Here is a 19347-nt window from a genome sequence, read left to right as displayed (position 1 = left end):
AATGCTAACAATACTTAATTATGAAAGACTGGTTCCTTGTTCCAAAGCAACATGGTCAGGAGTGTTCTCATTTCCTGAGGTAAGACTTTCATTTTACTGATGCCTTTTTAGACAGCACTATGAAAAACCTGTAAGAAAAGCAGTATCAAAACGTCTCAAAGTTGAGGTTAAAATTCAAATATAGGTTGCTTTCCAAAAAAATCACAAAGAACAGAGTATTTTACAACCTGAAAGTATCTGGCCATTTACACATGTCCTTGCATCTTTGACATATATCATGAGTGTTAACATAGTTTAACTTGTAGTTACAATATTCTGCAATATGTAAGACACAGGTTTCACTTTAGAGACTGTTAACAATCCAAACATCAATAGTAATAAAAACAAAACAAAAACCACGAAAGATTTAAGAAATCCTTCTTTGCTGCTTTTCTAGGCGACATTGAGTCCGGCTGTCTCTCAGGTTAAAAACTACAAATCCCAGAATGCCTTTTACCTTACATTTTTACCGTGAGAGTCCCGGAGGCCAAATTCACCAATTACTGCATAGTGAGCCAGTGCTATTAGCCAATCGGAGGGCGAATAGGCTCCTGAGGGGGGAGGCGGGAAGTGCCCTGAGTTTGAAATCGAAAATTTGGCGCTACTCTAGTAACTGGGTCTGGGGATCTGCTGGGAGCTGGAAGTCGCACTGGTTTTGAGGGAAGGGAACTGAGCTCAGGACTGTCATCCGGGGTGACGAAGGTGGGAGCCTGGCTGGGCTCTTCGACTTGTCTGCTGTAATAGGGGAAAGTAGGTTTGGGGGGCATGTTTGTACGTATTTCGGGTGGGGTTTGTGAAAAGCGCGTCTTTTTGCTCTTTGGGCTCCAAGGCCAGGGTGGGGGTTGGGGGGGGGAGCAGCGGGGAAGCCATGGGGTTCTGGGTTTCACTGAATGATCAAGATGTCTTTGGCCATCCTGGTGAGTTTTTGGCGTCGCAGAGAACGGATGAGGCTTGGAGTATTCCAAGATATCCCTTTACAGAGGATAATGAGGCTCGACTGATGAAGTGAACTGTGGACTGAACCGCCAAATTCCCACCCCAGGCTCCATTTAACTGTGTTTTTCCTGTTCCAGGACGGGAAGAAGAGGCAGGGTAAATGTGAGGTCTTACGGGGCCGGGTGGGGGTGGGGTGGGGTGTCAGTGGCCACCTTATGATCTAGACTGGAATCAGAAAAGGTCTGAGTTGGACCGGGCCTTAAAAGTCGCCAGCTTTACTTGTGAGAAAAACAGTCAGAGTTAGTTTCCCCAGGGTCATAGAGTTATGACCCTATTGCACAGTGTCCTGTGCAATTACACTTTACTAACAAGTCCTTAGGAGGTAAAGGTGTTTTAGATCCTTGCTGCACGTAATCACGGTTAGGCCCAAGTGGCTTGATTTGTCAGGAAATATGTAGGACGAAAGGTTCAATTGCTAACCATTCTCTAGCAAGAGTCAAACTGTCAGAGCATACTTGATTTGAATATATGGTTTATTTGGTTTTGATAAATTCTGAAATACGTGTTTTGTGTTTCGTAGTGTCTTGCACAGTGGTAGAGGATGAACTGGCACTCTTCGATAAAAGCATAAATGAATTTGGAAATAAGTTCAAAAACACTCTTAGTGACACCCCCTGTCAGATGGCGGGGCTAAGAGATGCCTATAAGGACTCCATTAAAGCCCTGGCAGGTACTTACAGCTAACTTGTAATTTGCTGTTTTTGCTATTCTTGTTGTTTTCCAGTGTTATGTCAGCTGGATTGAAATTCATTTTCAATGTCTCTTTCAGAAAAGCTGTCTGTGAAATTAAAGGAAGAAGAACGAATGGTTGAGATGTTTCTGGAATATCAAAATCGTATGTGAAAATCTGTACATCAGAGTTTTATTAGATTAAATATTTTATCATGAAATCTCATACAAGACAATGTAGTGTATGTGTTTATACAATTGCACTTATGATATATACTCATATATAAAAAATAATAAACGTTATGTTCTTACCACCCAGCTTAAGAAATTAGGCATTCTATGTTAGACCTTCCTCCCACCTTCTAGAACTACTAATATTTTGTTTAATTCTGTGTTTTTGAGTGTTATGTAAATGATATCATTTTGTATGTTTCCTGTTCCTTTTTTCACTTACATTATACTTGGGAGATTTATCTATGCTGACATGTAAATGCCAGCATTTAAAAACACATGTTCCTAATGAAAATCACACTCTCTCAGCACTTTGGGGTAAGATTAGTATGAAGGCTGATCAAAATATACAGTGAATATTTAAATGTTTTAAAAATGTATTACAGTAAAAGACATAGTGCTGTTAATCGCCTTCAAAAAACTCCCCCTCACTTTGAATACATTATTCCATCATACTTGCCATTTTCTGAAGTAGTTCTGGAAGTCCTCTTTTTTTACAAGCATTTTTACAAGGTATGATAAAAAATATAGTGTCATCCAACACCCAAACAGGCTTGTAAAAAACATTACAGTGTATCCTTGTTCACTTTATTCACTGGATCTGGGACAGTGTGACTGCTGCTTCTTCTCCAAAGTCAGAATGACCACGAAAGGTAAACATTTTGCATAGATTCAGGACATTGAGGGGGCTGTGGCAGCTCAACTAGAGTCGCTAATAAAAGAAGACTTCCAGAACTGCTTCAGAAAGTGGCAAGAACAATGGGATAAATGTGTTCTATGTGAGGAAGAGTATTTTGAGAAGGATTAATGGCAATATGTCTTTTACTTTTAATAATTTTTTTAAAAATTTAAACACTCACTGTATTTTTTTATCATACCTCCTACTCTGGCAGTTTTTCCATTATTTTTACTACCATTCTTTCCTTCTTCTTTTACACCTCTCCAGATTATCCTGAGTGGATCAATTACTCTTACTGAATTCTCACATACAAGCCACAAACTTGTGACCACAGATCAAATTCCACTAGAGATACTCAGTTTAGCAGCACTATGGTTTAAATACTATTAAATTGGAATATTTTTACATGGGGCGTATTTGTTCTTCACTTGCCACAGTCCCCATTTGACAAAGTTCTCTTTTGCCTCGCCTTGCCCATTTACTCACTTTGTGGCTCATCAGCCATGTAACTAACTTCCTAACCCCTGGTAGTTATTTTACCTATGTCCACTTTCTAAATTGCCCTCAAGATTCTCTCATCCCTTCAGTGACTATAAGCAAAAAAGGAAAATGTGTATGTGTATAAGTATATTGAGTTTGGTTCCTTTAAACACTCTTGGTTTGTACGATACTGAAAAATTAGAAAATTGAGTTTGAACTTGTCAATTTTTACTACTGTGATTCTTTGTGCTCTCAAATATCTGTCATATGAGGATGTTCTGTAAACATTCAACCATCTAACAGGATTATCATTTTTATTATAAAAATGACCTTCTACTTGACAGAAAATATAATTTACCTAAATTTAACTATCTTAGCCAAAGACTGAAGAGAAAATGCATAAGGTATAATCTCACAATTTAGTGGAGGATATAGACAGGGAAACCACAATTAAAATATAACAGTTGCTATAATAATGGAGTAGTGTTGTATGGGTGTAGAACCTGGATTTTCCAGTGATAGTTCAAGAATATTTCATAAGTAACCTTTGCCTTAATTCTATGTGCCTGACCCTGTTCTAAGCTTTTTGCATATATTAACTTATGAATCTTGACAACTGTCAGGTGTATAATGTTTCCAATCTTATCTTATAGATGAGGAAATATGCCCAGAGTGGGTAAGTAAATTACTCAAGGTCAGACAGCTGGAAATGAATGGGAACATGATTTGAGCTTATGCAGTGTGATTATACGCCCTACCCTAGAGAAAATCACATAGAGGAGGGTTGGGGGAGTCACCAGAGCGGGTACTACATCCTAGGAAGGGAAAAAGGACAACACGTGGAGTGGAGCAGAAACTTGAGCTTTTTTGTTCGGGGATGGCCAGAGTGCACTGTGGTCAGGGAGTGACAGAGAAGTAGCTGGAGAGAGAACTGGTTGGACATGTATGGACATGACATGTACAAAGTGGTTTAGGCTTTGTTTTTCAGGAGATAAGCAGTTGGTGCAGGATTTTAACCTGGAAAATGGTAGTGGATTTGTAATTCAGGAAAAGCACTTTGGCAGCATCGTGCATAATGAACAGGAGGGTAGAGAGATGTTGGGCATCTGAAAAGGTGTCTGTTTCACAGATGAGGGCATTGAAGCTCACTGAAGTTAAGAAATTTGCCTATGGTCAATCACTGAATAGATACAAGATGTGCTGCTCTTGCCCGGGTACTATACATTTGTACATTGGAGGGAAAGTGCATTGTTCCTGTTCTAAATAGTGGTGCGGTTTGAAATATTGGCCCTGGGGAATTCAGAGACAGCCAGCTGTGCACATAAAATAGTCACGCATTGAGGCTTTTACTTCTATTACCATAGATCCGCGTAGTTCAAGTGTTGTAGTAAAAATACTCACGTATGAGGTACTTGTGTGTCACTTACAAGTTTAGAAGTAACCCTGTGGCGTAAATGAGTATGGTAGCCATTATTCCTGTACCCACCTTTTACAAATGAGGATCAGAGTTTCAGAAGTTGTGTTTGACCAGAGTCTTTGAGAAATAACTGTGAAGCCAAATTGGAGCTGAGATCTTTTGATTTTAAATCTCGATTTCTTTTGCAGTTCAGTTCTACTCAATAATTGCCTTTAGACTGTTGCATTTTACCTTCTGATAATTCTAATATTTATTTTTAGATTATACTTGGTATAATATCTGATAATGTCCAAATGCTTAGAAAGCACAGAAAAGCAAACAACTATTGTCTGTAATGTTGAGAACACATTTTAAAGAATTACTTTCTAGCTTTTATTTTTCATGTACTATGTAGTTTTATAGCATAATTATAAATATTATTTCTACTTTTAGAGTATTTCTCACATTACTAAGTTCTTTGAAGTATATTCCATTTTACTGATGGACCATACTTTTAATCATTTATTTATTAGACATTTAGGATGTTTTGAGTTTTTCATCTTAAACATTGAAAAACATTTTTGGATATGAATATTTGCATGTATCCTGCTTTCCTAGTGCAACTTTGTAAAAATGAACTTGCTAGATCAAAGGACACAAGTATCCTTAAGGCTTTTTTTTGTTTTACAGTGTCAAAAAATACTTTCCAGGACTCTAGCACTTTGCATTCCTTTTGACACTCCCTATTATTTTTGTAAACATGTTGTAATAAATGAAAATTGCTGTTATTGTTTTATTTGCATTTCTGTGATTACCAAGGAGATTGAATTATCTCTCATATCTATTAGCCATCTACAGTCTGTTTTTTGTCTGTTTATCCCCTTTGTCTATCCTCCCCACTCCCCTGAGGAACTTGTATTTGTGTCTTCTCTAGATACAAATAGTAACCCATTGTTGGAGGAGAATAGTTTCACAGCCAAAATTATTGCCCTTGAAGTCAAGACTTGAGTTTGAATCCAGGTCTTATTATTTATTGCATACTAGCAAGTATAGTCTCAGGCAAGTTACTGAATTGTTGTCTATTTCCCTTTCTTTTAAAGAGAAAATAAGGCCTGCATAATAGGATTATTGTGAACCCTAAGTAAATTTATATAAATATAAGGTGTTGAACAAAGTACCCAGTATATGTTTTATTCTTATTGGAATCAAATATAAATTTTTCACCTACATGTCAAGTTTTATGTAGCCAACATGTGCCTTTTTCTTTGACTTATTTTTTGCTTTTGAATAAAAAGATCATTCTCCATATAATTAATTTTATATTCACAGATGCCACTTTTCAGATTTTATAAGCTTTTGTATTTAAGTATTTAATATGGAATTTATTTTGGATTCCAGCACTGTTTAGGCAATAATCTCCCTCTTGATCCCTGATGATATTTCCTTTATCATACTAACTTCTTAAATACAGTAACATTGTAAATGTCTTTTTGTTTTATTGAGCTGTGTGTCAGTTCTTCAACTAGTACCCACTGTTGTACTGTGCCTCAGTCACAAATGCTACATCTGACAGGCAAGTTCCTGTCCTTGTTACTTTTCCTCCAATATCTTCCGAACTATTGTCACCTTTGTATTGTCAGGCAAATTAATAATAACTGTTATTAGATCTTCCTTTGCCCTCCACTGTTCTGTATTGTGACTATATTAAATGTAGAAGTGAATTTGGGAAATATTGGCATCTGTATGATATTCAGAAGCATCATAAAATGTCACTCCAGATATCCAGGTCAAATATGTGTCTCAGGCAAGTTTTACAGTTTGTTTCATAGAGAGCCTATATATTTCTTGACCTAGATTCTTCCTGAATATTTTGTTCATCAACTTCCTCATTTCCTGAGGAATATCAGTCTTGACAGAAGCTCCTGCAGCAAAGAATTTCATGGTTGGTTTAATTTAATTTGGGAAACAGGTCAGAGTGTCATTTCCCTTTGGAAGATTCATGGTATTTAAGGTCTCCAGAAGTTCTGTGAGGGACAAACCTATTTAAGAAAATGTTTCCTAACATCAGTTATCCTTGGAGCACATACTCATTTTTAATTACAATACCAGAATTAAATGACAGTATAGATATTTTGGTTTTTTAAAAATAATGCAGGGCTACTGGTTAACGACACCTTAAAAGTATTCCAATTTCATTTAAATATTAGTAATTTAATTCAGAAATTCTGAAGTATATTCAAAAGCTCTATTGGTTTTTCTTTTTTTGATCTCAGTACCCTCTGCTCTAGAGTTTTTGGCTTTTAGTGCTGCCCTGCCCTAATTAGCCTCCTCATTGGCACTTTGGGGACCTCTGTCCCTATGCATTGGGCCCCACGTACAGCAGTTGTGTTTGTCTTCCAGCCAACAGAAGTGAGAGTGGCTGTGCCAGGGTTATTCTCTCCCAGCAAAGAGGTCTGGCCAGGTTTAGGTACAGGCTTTGTTACTGTTTTTATTTTGATCATGTGTATGAGGGGTTTGGTAGCTGTAGAAGCTGAGCAGTTAAGAGGGCCAGGAGGGCTTGTAGGCAGTGACAGGGACATGGGCCAGTTAGGGAAGGTGGAAGGATTAAAGCCAAGGAGAGAAAATGAGGTCCTGATTAATATCTAAGTTAACTATAAAAGGTAGTATTTTGATACTGAAAAGTAGCATGCAACAGCAAAAACAAATATGCTGTCATTAATATCAGCATAAATACAACTAGTCTCACCTATTTATTCATTATTGTTATTTATGCAAGCTATTGATTTTGTGATATTTAGTACTATAAATTATTACAGACTTTCTAGGTAGATGTCTAATATATATCTTTTCCTTTTCAGTAGTTTTATCAGCTATATATCTTGTATTGGCCAGAAACTTCTAGGGAAAATATTACCTAACAGTGATAATGGGCATTCTGTTTATTCTTTTGGAAATGACTTAGTATTTTGCTTTAAGCATATTATAAAATTTAAAAGTTTTTTGTTTCTGTCATGTTAAAGAAATGTGTTTCTGTGTCTAGTTTGAGAATCAGTATCAGGACTGGTTGCCAAATTCATAAAAAATATCTTTTCAATGCCTACTGTTGTGATGGATTTTCCTAATTTTCCTATACCTCTGCTATATATCCAGCTCTATTTACTTTTAGTAGATAATTTTTATATAAGTTAATATTTTATTAAGCATTTTGACATCTGTGTTTTTAAGTGAGGTTAGTTTATATGGTTCTGGGTGGAGGGGCAGTGTTATTTTTACTGAGCTTTAGTTTATGAATTTGTTGAGTATGATTTGCCTGCCTGCCTACCTGCCTTCTTTTCCTTTTATTTTCCTAGTATGTCCTGGAATGAGTTCTGTAGTATTAGAATTAGCTATTTCTTCAAAGCTATTTAAAAGGCCATCTTCTTGAGTTTGGTTGTTTTTTGTTTGGAATGGGGAACTCAGAGGTCATGATCTTCTGATTTTCTACTTCATGATTTAATTTTGTATTTTCATTTTAAAAAGCATTTCTATCGCCTCATTTTTGTTTTCAATGAAAAGTAGAATAGATTAGAATTTTTGTATTTTTCTGTCTTTTATAATTTTTTACTCATTTCAAAATGCTTATCAATCAAAACATTCTTTGTTAGTCTTATGCAGTTAAGAAATGTTTGTCTTTTTCTTAGCTACATGTCAGAGCAAAGCATTTGTATTGCAGCTTATACCATGTGCTTCTTACAGAGGTCTGCAAGCAGAATAAGCTGATTCAAGAAAAGAAAGATAATCTTTTAAAGTTGATTGCTGAAGTAAAAGACAAAAAGCAGGAACTGGAAGTCCTAACTGCAAATATTCAGGATCTTAAAGAAGAATATTCTAGGAAGAAGGAAAGTAAGTTTCCAGTTATAAACATATTAAAAACATAATCTAACTTTCAAAGTGCTGAATTGGCTCACGATTATGTACATCTTTGTCTACTCTGCTTCGTTGCTAGACATAGAGGACATGCCTCAGGGCATAGACAGCCTCTCATCTCTGAAAGATGTCAGTAAAGTTACCTAAATGGATTTGATTTCTTTTGTTTTACTTTTTCCTTTAATTTCTGTTAAATCAGAATATAACAACATTGATATGAGGGGTTTTGTTTACTCTTTTATTGATTATACAGATTAATGGATTTTATTATGGCAGATTTGAATATACACGTGACATACTTTGAACATGTTGACACCTCGTATTATCCCCCCTTTCCCTACCCTCCCCACCTAGATTCATACTGGGGGTTGGGGGTTCAATGCATATATTTTGAGATAGGAGAGGTTTAATTAAATGGTAGGAGACAATGTCACTAAATGAGATTTGCTTTCGTGTGATTTATGCGACAAGTATTTACTGACCCTACACATTCTCTGCCACTTGATGTAAGCACTCATTATGCTGCAGTCTCATTGCTAAAAACAACTCATATCCAAATGAATGCTTCATTTAGAGAGGAGCCTTGTTTGCCCACAGACTATATATTCAATTCTTCAAATGTCTTGAAAATAACCAAGTTAGTTGTGCTATTTTGTAAATTTCTCATCCCAGACCAATTGTGAAGTTATTTTTCTCATCTACCAAGGATTACTTAGGGATTATTGTGCTAACTTAAAAATAAAATTTCAAACTAATATGAAAAAAGGCTCCTTTCTCATGCGAAAGTAAGTCCTAAAGGAATGGGTTTTTTTTTTCCATGAACCAATCAGTCTATCTTTGTCTATCTAGAAAAATCAGAATTGCGTAAAATGAAGTCTGCTTCTCTTCTCGCCACACAAATCCCTGGCCTAATTATCTGTATTTCAAGCAACTTTTCCTTCCATCTTGAATGAACAGAAGCCCCTTTTGTTAATCAGTAGAGATAGAAACATTAAATTTAAACAGATTCATATGCCTGGCATCATTTTTATGGTTGTGTTCAAGTTTCTTAGAATCAATTCAATGAGCATTAATTGAGTTGTTTGAGATATTTGATATGGTGTGTTTGTTTTTTAATCAGCTATTTCCACTGCTAACAAAGCTAATGAAGAAAGGTTGAAAAGGCTGCAGAAGTCAGCAGACTTGTATAAAGATCGACTTGGACTAGAAATTAGAAAAATTTATGGTAAATATATTAATATAAGTAATAAATATATAAATATAAGAGATTAGAAAACATGTCTTAAGTAGAGGATTTTAAAAATATTTTGAACTAAAATGAACACATTATTAGCTTTTTAAAAAATAAGAAAAAATCAGTTTATCACTGAAGCATAACTAGATGCTTTGATTATTCAATATTTTAATGAATATTTTTAGCATGGTTGTCAACATGCAAATAATTTTCATTTTTTGTTCTTAGCATTTCTGCAGTTACTAGTCTTAATACTGGTAATTTTTAAATAGTAGTATAATCATTCATTCCATTAATGTAGTATAACATTGTTTTATTGAATGTTTAACATGCATTGCTTTTAACAACATTTGGAGTCTTCTAATTTTTCAGTTTTAGAAATACTATACCAAGCATCAACTTCCCTGTTTCTTTGGGGTTTTTAAAAATAATTTCCATGGAATTCTCAGGAATTACTAGCTTAAAGCACATGAATATTTTTATAGGTGTTCCATGTATATGTGCTAATTTATAGCAATGTCTTGTTTCAGGCTCCCCAAGGTCCTCTAGGTTTGGTGATTGAGTCACTAGGAGGACTCTGCATTTGTAGTATCCTCCTTTATCTATGGGGTAGATGTGTTCCAAGACCCCCGGTAGATACTTAAAATTGCAGATAGTACTGAATCCTGTACATACTATCTCTTTTCCTATACATACAACCTATGACAAACTTTTACCTTTTCTCTTAAGGGAGGGACTTTTTAGCTTCTCTTTGACATATTTAAATTACCAGCATCACTATTCTTGCACTTTTAGGGTCATTAATTAAAATAATGTTCACCTGAATACAAACACTGTTACTAGGACAGTCAGTCTAATAACTGAGACAGCTACAAAATGACCAACTGCTGGGGTCATGTACAGAGTGGATACTCTGGACAAAGGAATGATCCACATCATGGCAGACAGAATGGGATGGCATGAGAGTTCATCATGCTACTCAGAACAGTGCACAATTTAAAACTTGTGAATTGTTTATTTCTGGAATTTTTATTGAATAATTTTGGACCCCAGTTGACTGTGGGTAACTCAAACCATGGGTAAGGGAGGACTACTGTAATCATTCTCATAGCTAAGAATTATTGCAGTGAAAGGATGGAAAACAGGATCAGAAGAAAAAGGCACACAATGCAAAGTCTAGAGGAAACTAGGCACAAGTTTTTAAAAACCCAGTGGAATCACACAGGACACAATTTCTTTAAGCATCAAATTGTGACAACTCATGTGAATGAAACTCAGAGACTACTCTGGAAGCTTGTGCCTGGTTTTCCTTGGACTTTACTCCACATATTTGATCCCTTTGCTGACTTTGTTGTGTCCTTTTGCAAGTCTTAGTCAATTATCAAACCTAAGGTGATATTGGGAACCCAAAACACACCAGCCAAGGGCCCAGCTTGGCAAGTAGGGCTGGCTTTCTAAAAATCTAAGGCTAACAGTCTCAGGCCTGTATTGTTAACTCTTTCTGCATACCTTTCTATAAGGTCCAAGAGAACTCATTTCATTGTATTCTTTTTTTTTTTTTGGTATTGGGGATCCAATTCGGGACCTTGCACTCGTGAGGCAGGCAGAACCACTGAGCTAAATCCCCCGCCCTCATTTCATTGTATTCTTGACAGTGTTAAAGCAAAACTCCAGATTGAGCAATCTTTGAAATAAAAAATATATTGAGCTGTTATAGATGCAGCAGAAAGAAAAGACAGGTCCTGGGACAAGTTCCCACTGCCACCAGCAGCAGGAGCAGGTAGCATTTGGGAAAATACTTACCAGGAAGGTGCTAAGAGGATTTTTTTAATAATGAAAATTTGGGGAAAGAAGACATAAGTTGCACTGAACCTATACTGGTTGTAATTATGGGGTGGGATTACATAAAAGTGGGGGAGCTTTGGGATAGGAGGGCAGTCCATGAGAAGCCTTAATTGCTGCTTTGGATCAATTGGGTTGTAACCAGGCTGTGGCATCTAGGGAATGGTGATGGGATTTAGGTTTGTAACACATTCTAGAATGTGAGGTGGTCATTTGTTCTTGGCTCATAGCTTTTTTTGGTTTTGTTTTTTGCCTTAGCTTGTTAACTAATTAATCTCACCCATCTATCTTTTCCTCACCTCCACTCCAAATTCCCCACCCTTATACTTAAATTTAGGACATCTCAGAATTTTTCTCTTATCACCAGAATTTTTTTTTTAATTTTTTTTTTTCTCTTTTTTTGGCAGCTGACAGGACATTAATAGAACTTTTATATTTAAAAAAAACAATTTTTCTTTCCTTTTAAGGAAAAAGTGACTTTTTTTCTACTTGGTTACTAATTATATTCCTTTCTTTGCTACTTGAGTCCTTTACTTGTATATCTGCTAGTCTTAGTGTTCGTCTATCAGTTGAGGTGAGTTTTTAATAAAACGGGAATATGAGAACTTATAATGTGTTCAACTCTAAGTGAATATTCGCTGTTATCCTGGGGTGCTTCTTGTTTAGTTTTGTATTAAATAGCCAATTTTAAGACTTTAAAATCACTTTTAGACTAAAAATAGAACTTTATCATAGTCATCAAAGTCAGGAAATAATGTTTTAAGGAAATGTGATATTATGAAATAGCTCTTTGGTCTGCCTCCCAGTTTCCTGGCATGGGACTCCTGAAATCCTTGGAACCCTAAAGTGACAAATGTGGCTTTTGTATGCTGATGAGTTGGCTGATGGCTGACCTCCTCTAGCTTCTCGATGGAGTCTCCTGACATGAAAGACCAAGGCAAGATTAAGGCACTGGGACTTTCAGCCTACCCTCCACTCTCTGGGGAGGTGAGGGAGAGAGGCTGAGTTGGCTGATCACTAGTGGCCAGTGATTTTTATCAGTCCTCCCACACAAAGGATCTTCTGTAAAAAGACTGAGTTCTGGGACTTTAGAGGGTAGTGTCTGGAGAAGCCCCCGAAGCTTCACGCCCTTTCTGCTTTGCCTTTGCCCTGTCCATCTCTTCATCTGCATCCTGTGTAATACCCTACCAAGCCGGTGAATGCAAGTCAAGTGTTTCCCTGAGCTCTGCGAGCGGCTCAAGCAACTTAACCAAACCCAAGGAGGGAGGGTGGCAGCGCACTATGTCCAAGTAGATAGAATCGGAACTGAATTGAGCTAGAAGGTATGTAGAGGTCCACTGCAGGACCCCTAAGTGGCCACAGAAGTGCTCTGTGTTGATTGTTGAGTGAGAGAAAGAACAAATGCACTTTAGCTTTTTCTCTTTCATATCTTAAGAGGAAGAGTAAATTCAAATTAAACGCTTCATTTTGCCTGAGTCTCTTGTATCTCATGAAATCTTTTCCCCTTGGCATGCATCCTCCCTATTACTATTAACAATTCAAAAATCTGGTGTACTGACATAATTATTTCATTCTGAAGTTCAGTGCAAGACAAGTTTTTCCAAAGTTTCTTAGGATTTCTTTTCATACCTATTAATTTTTGATAAGATTTTCTTGGGGGATGGGTGGGATTGAACCTAGGGCCTCACTCTCGTATGCTAAGCCAGCACTGTACCAGGAAGCTACATCTCCAGTTCTTTTTTTTTTTTTTAAACTATTTTGAGGCAGTCTCACTAAGTTGCCCAGGCTGACCTCAAATTTGTCCTTCTTCAGTCCCCTAAGTAGTTTGAATTATGAGCATGTGCCAACATGCCTGGTGAGAGTTCCTAATTTTTTATACTATAGAAGAAACCAAGATGCACATGAATTTATATTTTGTGGCAGCTGACATGAATCTCCATCCGGAGTAAATCTCCTTTGGGAGCATTTGAAGGTCTTTTGGAAAATTGACTAAGTCTGGGTAACTAGACAAATGTCCAATTTGACTTTTTTTATGATGGTAAAACTTATATAACATAAAATTTGCCATTCTTAAGTGTGCAGTTTGGGACATTGATTACATTTACAATGTTTTGCAACCATTACAAATCATTTCCAAAGTTTTTTACCACCCAAGAAGAAATTCTGGCCATTCCTCACTCCCCCAACTCCTAATGACTTCTAATTTATGTTTTGTTTCTATGCATATACCTATTCTAGCTATTTTATACAAGTGAAATCATACAATACTTGTCCTTTTGTGTCTGGCTTATTTCCCTTTGTATTATGTTTTCAAGGCTTATTGCATGTTGTATTGTGTGTGAGAGCATCATTCCTTCAGGGCAGAGCAGTGATCCTATATATACTGCTTTTGATCAGTTCATTTATTGGAAGATGCTGAGTTTTTTCACTTGGCTGCTTTGAAAAATGCTGCTATGAAAACTAGTATATGTTATCTGTTTGTGTCACTTTTTTATTGTTCAAATGTAGTTTAAAAAACATATTGTATGTATTGAAGTCTCACTGGATATATGATTTACAAATATTTTTTCCAATTTAATGAGTTGTCTTTTCATTCTCTTGATAGTGTCTTTTGAAGGACAAGTTTTTAATTTCAATGTAACTTCTACATTTGGAGATGTTGGTTTAGTGGATACATATACTTAGCACTGCGAGTATTGGTCAAAGATAAGGGGTAAGAAAACTTACCTCCCTAGATAGCTTTGACACAAAATATTCTCATACTAAATAATTTAATCTCTTTTTTCAGGGGATAAATTACAGTTTATATTCACTAATATTGACCCTAAACATCCTGAAAACCCTTTTATGTTTTCCCTGCATCTGAATGAAGCAGGGGATTATGAAGGTATGTACTCATATTTCTTAACTTGTGTTTAAAATTGGCATCCTCAGGTGTTATTTGAATCAGAATATAAAGGACTATGAAGGGAAGTAACATGCCCCCAAGTTTCCTTTTTCAGTCTTGCTTCTTGAGATATTGTCTTCTAACGGATGTGAGTGTAGTTTTGATTTATAGATATTATCTAGGAGCCTGCTTTAACATCTCTTCAGGATGGCACAGTGCACAGTAGCTGAAAAGTCTAAAGGAACAAAGATCCCTGCATTTCATAAGTGAATACGAATTACACTTTTAGAGAACTTAAAATAAAACTAAAGCTATAAAACATATGCCTACCAGAACTTAGCCAAGTAGGTGACTTTAAAATCAAATGTAAAATAATTAGAATATGATAATTTACCTTCCATAAAATAAGTTTCAAAACAACAACAAGAAACTATCTGAAAATCCCACACATTGATCCTATAGGTTAGTTACTCATTCTGCAGCAGGGAAAAAGGCATTTGACTTACAGGAATTATAGGTGGTTATAGTATTGTGAACAATTAGAGAGTGGAAATATATTTATCTTTTTCTTATTCTTTTAATCCCGTGCCAATAATCCTTCATAGTTTATTAGAATTCATAAAATCGATCATTAGACATATGCTCTTGTCTTAAAGCATTTAACTGACAGACACTCAGGTGAGCTGCTAACCTGGCTCCCTGGTGACTCAGTTACTTTCCTTGTAGAATTTATATTTTGAGAATCAAATTCATCTACAAATGTTTGTTTGTTTTTCCCTTTTTCCCCCATCTGAATGCTAGAGTTTAAAAAGCAAACCCAACAAACCTCTTACCTAGCTTTTCAGTTTTCTCTAAATTGTGTATCCTGTATTACCACATTATCACATAGTCTTTGATAATATATTAAAATGCAATCCATAGGATAAATGTTGAGCCGAGTGCTCTCTGCTGTCCTTTCTCTGCTCTGGTCAGGCTCCTTGTTTCCTAAGCAAACTCTACCAAAGAGCTGGAATCTGATGCAGTCACATGTCTTCCCGTTGAAGCAAGGACAAGGTTGATGGTAGAGAGTGTGGGATCATTCTTTGCCTTTGACCACCCTGGCTGGAGACCCTCGTGGTACCAGCTGCATGGCTACTGAGGACCGTGCTGCAATTTGTGATTTGAGTCTCATTTAGTTAATAGGATTAGTAAATATCACTCTTGGAATAGCAATGACTTTCATTTCACTTGTAGAACTTTAGATCTGATGTAAATTATTGAGGATTGACATTAAAAGTTGTTCTTTTTTGATCCAGTGGCTAGGAGTCAGATCGAAGTTTTGCAGAGAAAAAATGGCTTAACGGTTAAAATAAACTGTTAAAACTATTTAAATAGCTTAAAACCATATGTATATAGGCCCAAGATGATGGAAAATGGCATTCTGTATCACTGAGCTCCAATCCTTTGAATACCATCTGTTTAAATTAAAGCAGTTTTGTAATACTTAAGATTTGAATATTTAGAGATTAAACAAAAGTCCAAAAGAGAGTTGGCATATGAAAATCGAGTGTCTCGTTTTATGCTCAAAGCATTTCAGTAGCGTATAACTGACACTGAAACAGTAGAAAAATACTTCTTTCCCATGTACACAAAAAAGCCCTCTCATTTATATTATCTTCACTTTTTTTCCTTCTAGTGTCAGATAGTGCTCCTCATCTTGAGTGCCTAGCAGAATTCCAAGAGAATGTAAGGAAGACCAACAATTTTTCAGCTTTTCTTGCCAATGTTCGGAAAGCTTTTACTGCTATGGTTTATAATTAATGTATAAATAGTGCCTAAAAATAGTTTGTTTTTCTTTCCTATTGTGTATCTCTTTATAAAAGGATTCTTGTCTTTGGTGTTTTTATGATGTTTCTATGTGGTATGAAGCAAAGCAGAATGCATCACCCAAATATGTCTCTCTGACACAAATATTTTGAGCTGAAGACAATTAAGCAGCAGCAGAGTCAGGGAAGCTCTGCCTTCCCCGTTTGCCTGAAGGCAGGGGATAACACTGTAAAGCTGTCCCATCTCCCAGGTCTACAAGGAAGGAAAGAAGTTAATCACTGAAGAGAACTCTTGTTAGCTCAGCTGCGGCACTGGCACCGGGGGACTCTCCAGACAAGCTTGCTTCCATCATTCACTCCCGTAAACCTGTAAACTTACCTTCCCACAGTTCTCCACATCTGGGGGATAAAGCTGCTCTCCTTTGTCTTGTGACTTTCTGAAAACCTTACTGTTCTTTGTGAGCCTACTGCTCTGAGTTACCTTTTACTGGGTGTCTCCCGTTTGATGTGCACTGCATGCGTTAATAAATAGCTTGTTTTTCTCATGTTAACTTGTCTTTGTTATAAGGCCTCTGTCCCAAGCATGAACTTATGAGGGTTGCATAAAAATTATGTTTCCTCCATGAGAGGTGTATTTTTTAAATTAAATTCTTAGGGGGAAAATGATAAAAGTAAAATATGGTTAATGTATATTTATTTTTAGTTAAGTGTCTGGCATAGGGTAATTTATGGCTAATAGTAGGAATGAGAATTTTTACAACCTCACTGTGTCTCTAAGTTTTGAAATGTCAAGGATTCTTAATATTTAAAAGATTAAAAGAGTTGGCCCAACTTTTAAAGTAATACTTGGTGCCTGGCATGGTGGCACACACCTATGATCCCAGAACTTGGAAGGTTGAGGTAGGAGGATTGAGAGTTTTAGGCCAGCCTGGGCTACATAGTAAATCTCCAAAACCCAAAACAAACAAACACAAAATCTTGAGCAAAATAAACACTGCTATCTACTATTGTCCTTTTTAATGTCATTAAAAAAGAATATTTTATCTTACACTAAGAGCAATCTATTATTAGGATAAAAGATAATCTTTTACTTCAAAGAATGTTGCCTGTATACTGCTAAGGTTTCAGAAAAGGATGTAGTTTTGAAAATTCAAATGTAAAAATCTATAATTTCTATTGTTGTAAAGCTCATACCATTTAATTCTCATCTAAATATGTCATCTTGAGAGTCCATTTAACACAGTCTAGACCACATGTCAACTTATTCTAGAATTTTATTTTCTTCCCTATCCTTCCTTTGTAAATTTGATCACATTGAGGCTATGTCGGAACAAAGGGCTCCATGTCTCTAGTCGCTTCTCCTGTTTTCTCCCTGGATAGTCTGGGGGGGGGGGGGAAGTTCAGGTGAATGGTCCTATTAGTGAGAGTAGGAAGAGAATGGAATTTCCAGTTGTGCCTAGGATGCGGTTCTGGGCTCTGTTCAGATAAGCAGTAGAACTTTGAGCAGAATGCTTTGGACTGGTGGGAATGTTATCGACGACCCATACTAGTGTGCAGCTTTTAGGAACCACTGTTTGGGGTTGTCTCTGTAGGGATTAAAGGCTATGCTAGAGATCTGGATGTGTGCAACTAGCAGTAGGCTTATCCTGTGTCAGCATGGGCTTGGCCAAAGGAAGTACATTCGTTCCCTTTAGTCCACAGGGAGATTACATCCCAAGACCCCCAGTGGATGCCTGAACCACAGAGAATACCAAACACTTTATACTAGGTTTTTTCCTATGCACACATGATAAATTATACTTTCTAAATTTGGCACAGTAAGAGGTTAACAATAATGAAGCAAAATAAAAGTTATTAATAGAACAATAAAGTAGACCATTATTAAGTAAAATGAAGGTTACTTAAACACAACCACTACAGTATCACAAGAGTTGATATGATAGCAGGAGCAACTAATAAGGGACTGAGAGGTAGGTAGGGTAGATAGCATGGTTATGCCATACAAAGATTACTCACCTGACGGAGTGTGAAGTGCCGGGTTTCACCACTACTTAGAATGCTGTAGTTTAACACTTATGAATTGTTTATTTCTGCAATTTTTCCATGTAATATTTTTGGACTGAAGCTGACCATGGATAATAGAAACTTCAAAAAGTAAAACTGCAGTAAGGAGAGGTGTGTGTGTGTGTGTGTGTGTGTGTGTGTGTATTATTAGAGATTGAACCCAGGACCTCACTCATGTTAGGCAAATGCTCTACCACTGAGCTACATCCCCAGACATTTTAAAAAATTTTATTTTGAGATAGAGTCTTGCTAAGTTGCCTAGGCTGGCCTTGAGCTGGAATTCCTCCTGCCTTAGCCTCCCAAGTAGCTGGGGTTATAAGCATGTGCCACAGCTCCCAGCTGAGACTGTTTCAACAGGAGGAGAACAGTGAGCAAGCTATCTAAGTTTCATGGGCATGTTTTCATATTTGGCCTTATTTAAGCTGTACAAAAATGAGGGAACATGGCTTTTTAAAGGGCCTAGGACAGTCCAAGATAATTTTGGTTCTTGACCTACAACATTCTATCTCTCCACAATTGTGATGTTGTAGCTGGCCAAGGTTGAAAAGTCTGCAGGATCTTCTGCAACTTCTTCAGAGAAAGTCATACTCATAAAGTTGAGAACAGAAATGAGGGGCTCCCCATTTAGGCCCATTTCTCTCCATCCTTCACTCCTAAATGGGGGCTGGGTTTGGGGCAGAATCTGTAGAACAACTACAAAAACTGCGGGACCAGCCTTGGCGCTGGATTCCAAAGTTGAATTTACGAAGAAAAGTGTCACAGCAAACAAAGGGCCTTGGGCCATGGAAGTTTATATTCATTTTTTTCCTTAACAGAGAATTTGGCTCATTCAAAAATTGATGATTGTCCAGGCCTTTTAGCCTGGTAGGGCTGGCCAGCTTAGAATAATTAGTTAATATTTTTCAGCATTTAAATGAGCCCAGTACTTTTCTAAGTCCTTTTTATGTATGTGATCCTTTGTATTCTTTCAACTTGTGAGGTAGATACCATCATTAACTTTGTTCTGCAGATAAGGAATTCAAAGAACTGTGTTTAAGTAACTTCAAATCACACAACTGGTAAGTGTTAGACCCAGTATTCAAACGCAGAAGGCAGCCTGACACCCTAACCCTTCAACTT

The 19347-nt window shown here is 36.7% G+C and overlaps 1 protein-coding gene across 3 annotated transcripts; it reads left to right on the top strand.

The window, feature by feature from the left end:
• The first annotated feature begins 603 nt into the window (after positions 1-603).
• Positions 604-16715, top strand: Spc25 (SPC25 component of NDC80 kinetochore complex). Of its 3 annotated transcripts, none has more exons than XM_004857616.4 (7): positions 604-741; positions 1556-1705; positions 1805-1870; positions 8226-8372; positions 9517-9621; positions 14261-14359; positions 16035-16715. In XM_004857616.4, the coding sequence occupies exons 2-7, from the start codon at positions 1657-1659 to the stop codon at positions 16157-16159; spliced, it is 591 nt and encodes a 196-aa protein (XP_004857673.1). In that variant the 5' UTR covers positions 604-741; positions 1556-1656; the 3' UTR covers positions 16160-16715. The 3 variants fall into 3 exon arrangements, with proteins under 3 accessions (XP_004857673.1, XP_004857672.1, XP_012932394.1); XM_004857615.4 differs by having other exon boundaries at positions 604-789; XM_013076940.3 differs by lacking the exon at positions 604-741 and adding an exon at positions 964-1131 and having other exon boundaries at positions 16035-16231.
• Positions 16716-19347: the final 2632 nt, after the last annotated feature.

This window comes from Heterocephalus glaber, unplaced genomic scaffold (assembly GCF_053883595.1).
Source record: "Heterocephalus glaber isolate CG9 unplaced genomic scaffold, H.glaber_assembly_v1.0 deba00000347, whole genome shotgun sequence".
Taxonomy (NCBI): Eukaryota; Metazoa; Chordata; class Mammalia; order Rodentia; family Bathyergidae; genus Heterocephalus; species Heterocephalus glaber.
Note: the sequence above shows the minus strand (reverse complement) of the source record. Positions and strands in the feature narration are given on the sequence as shown.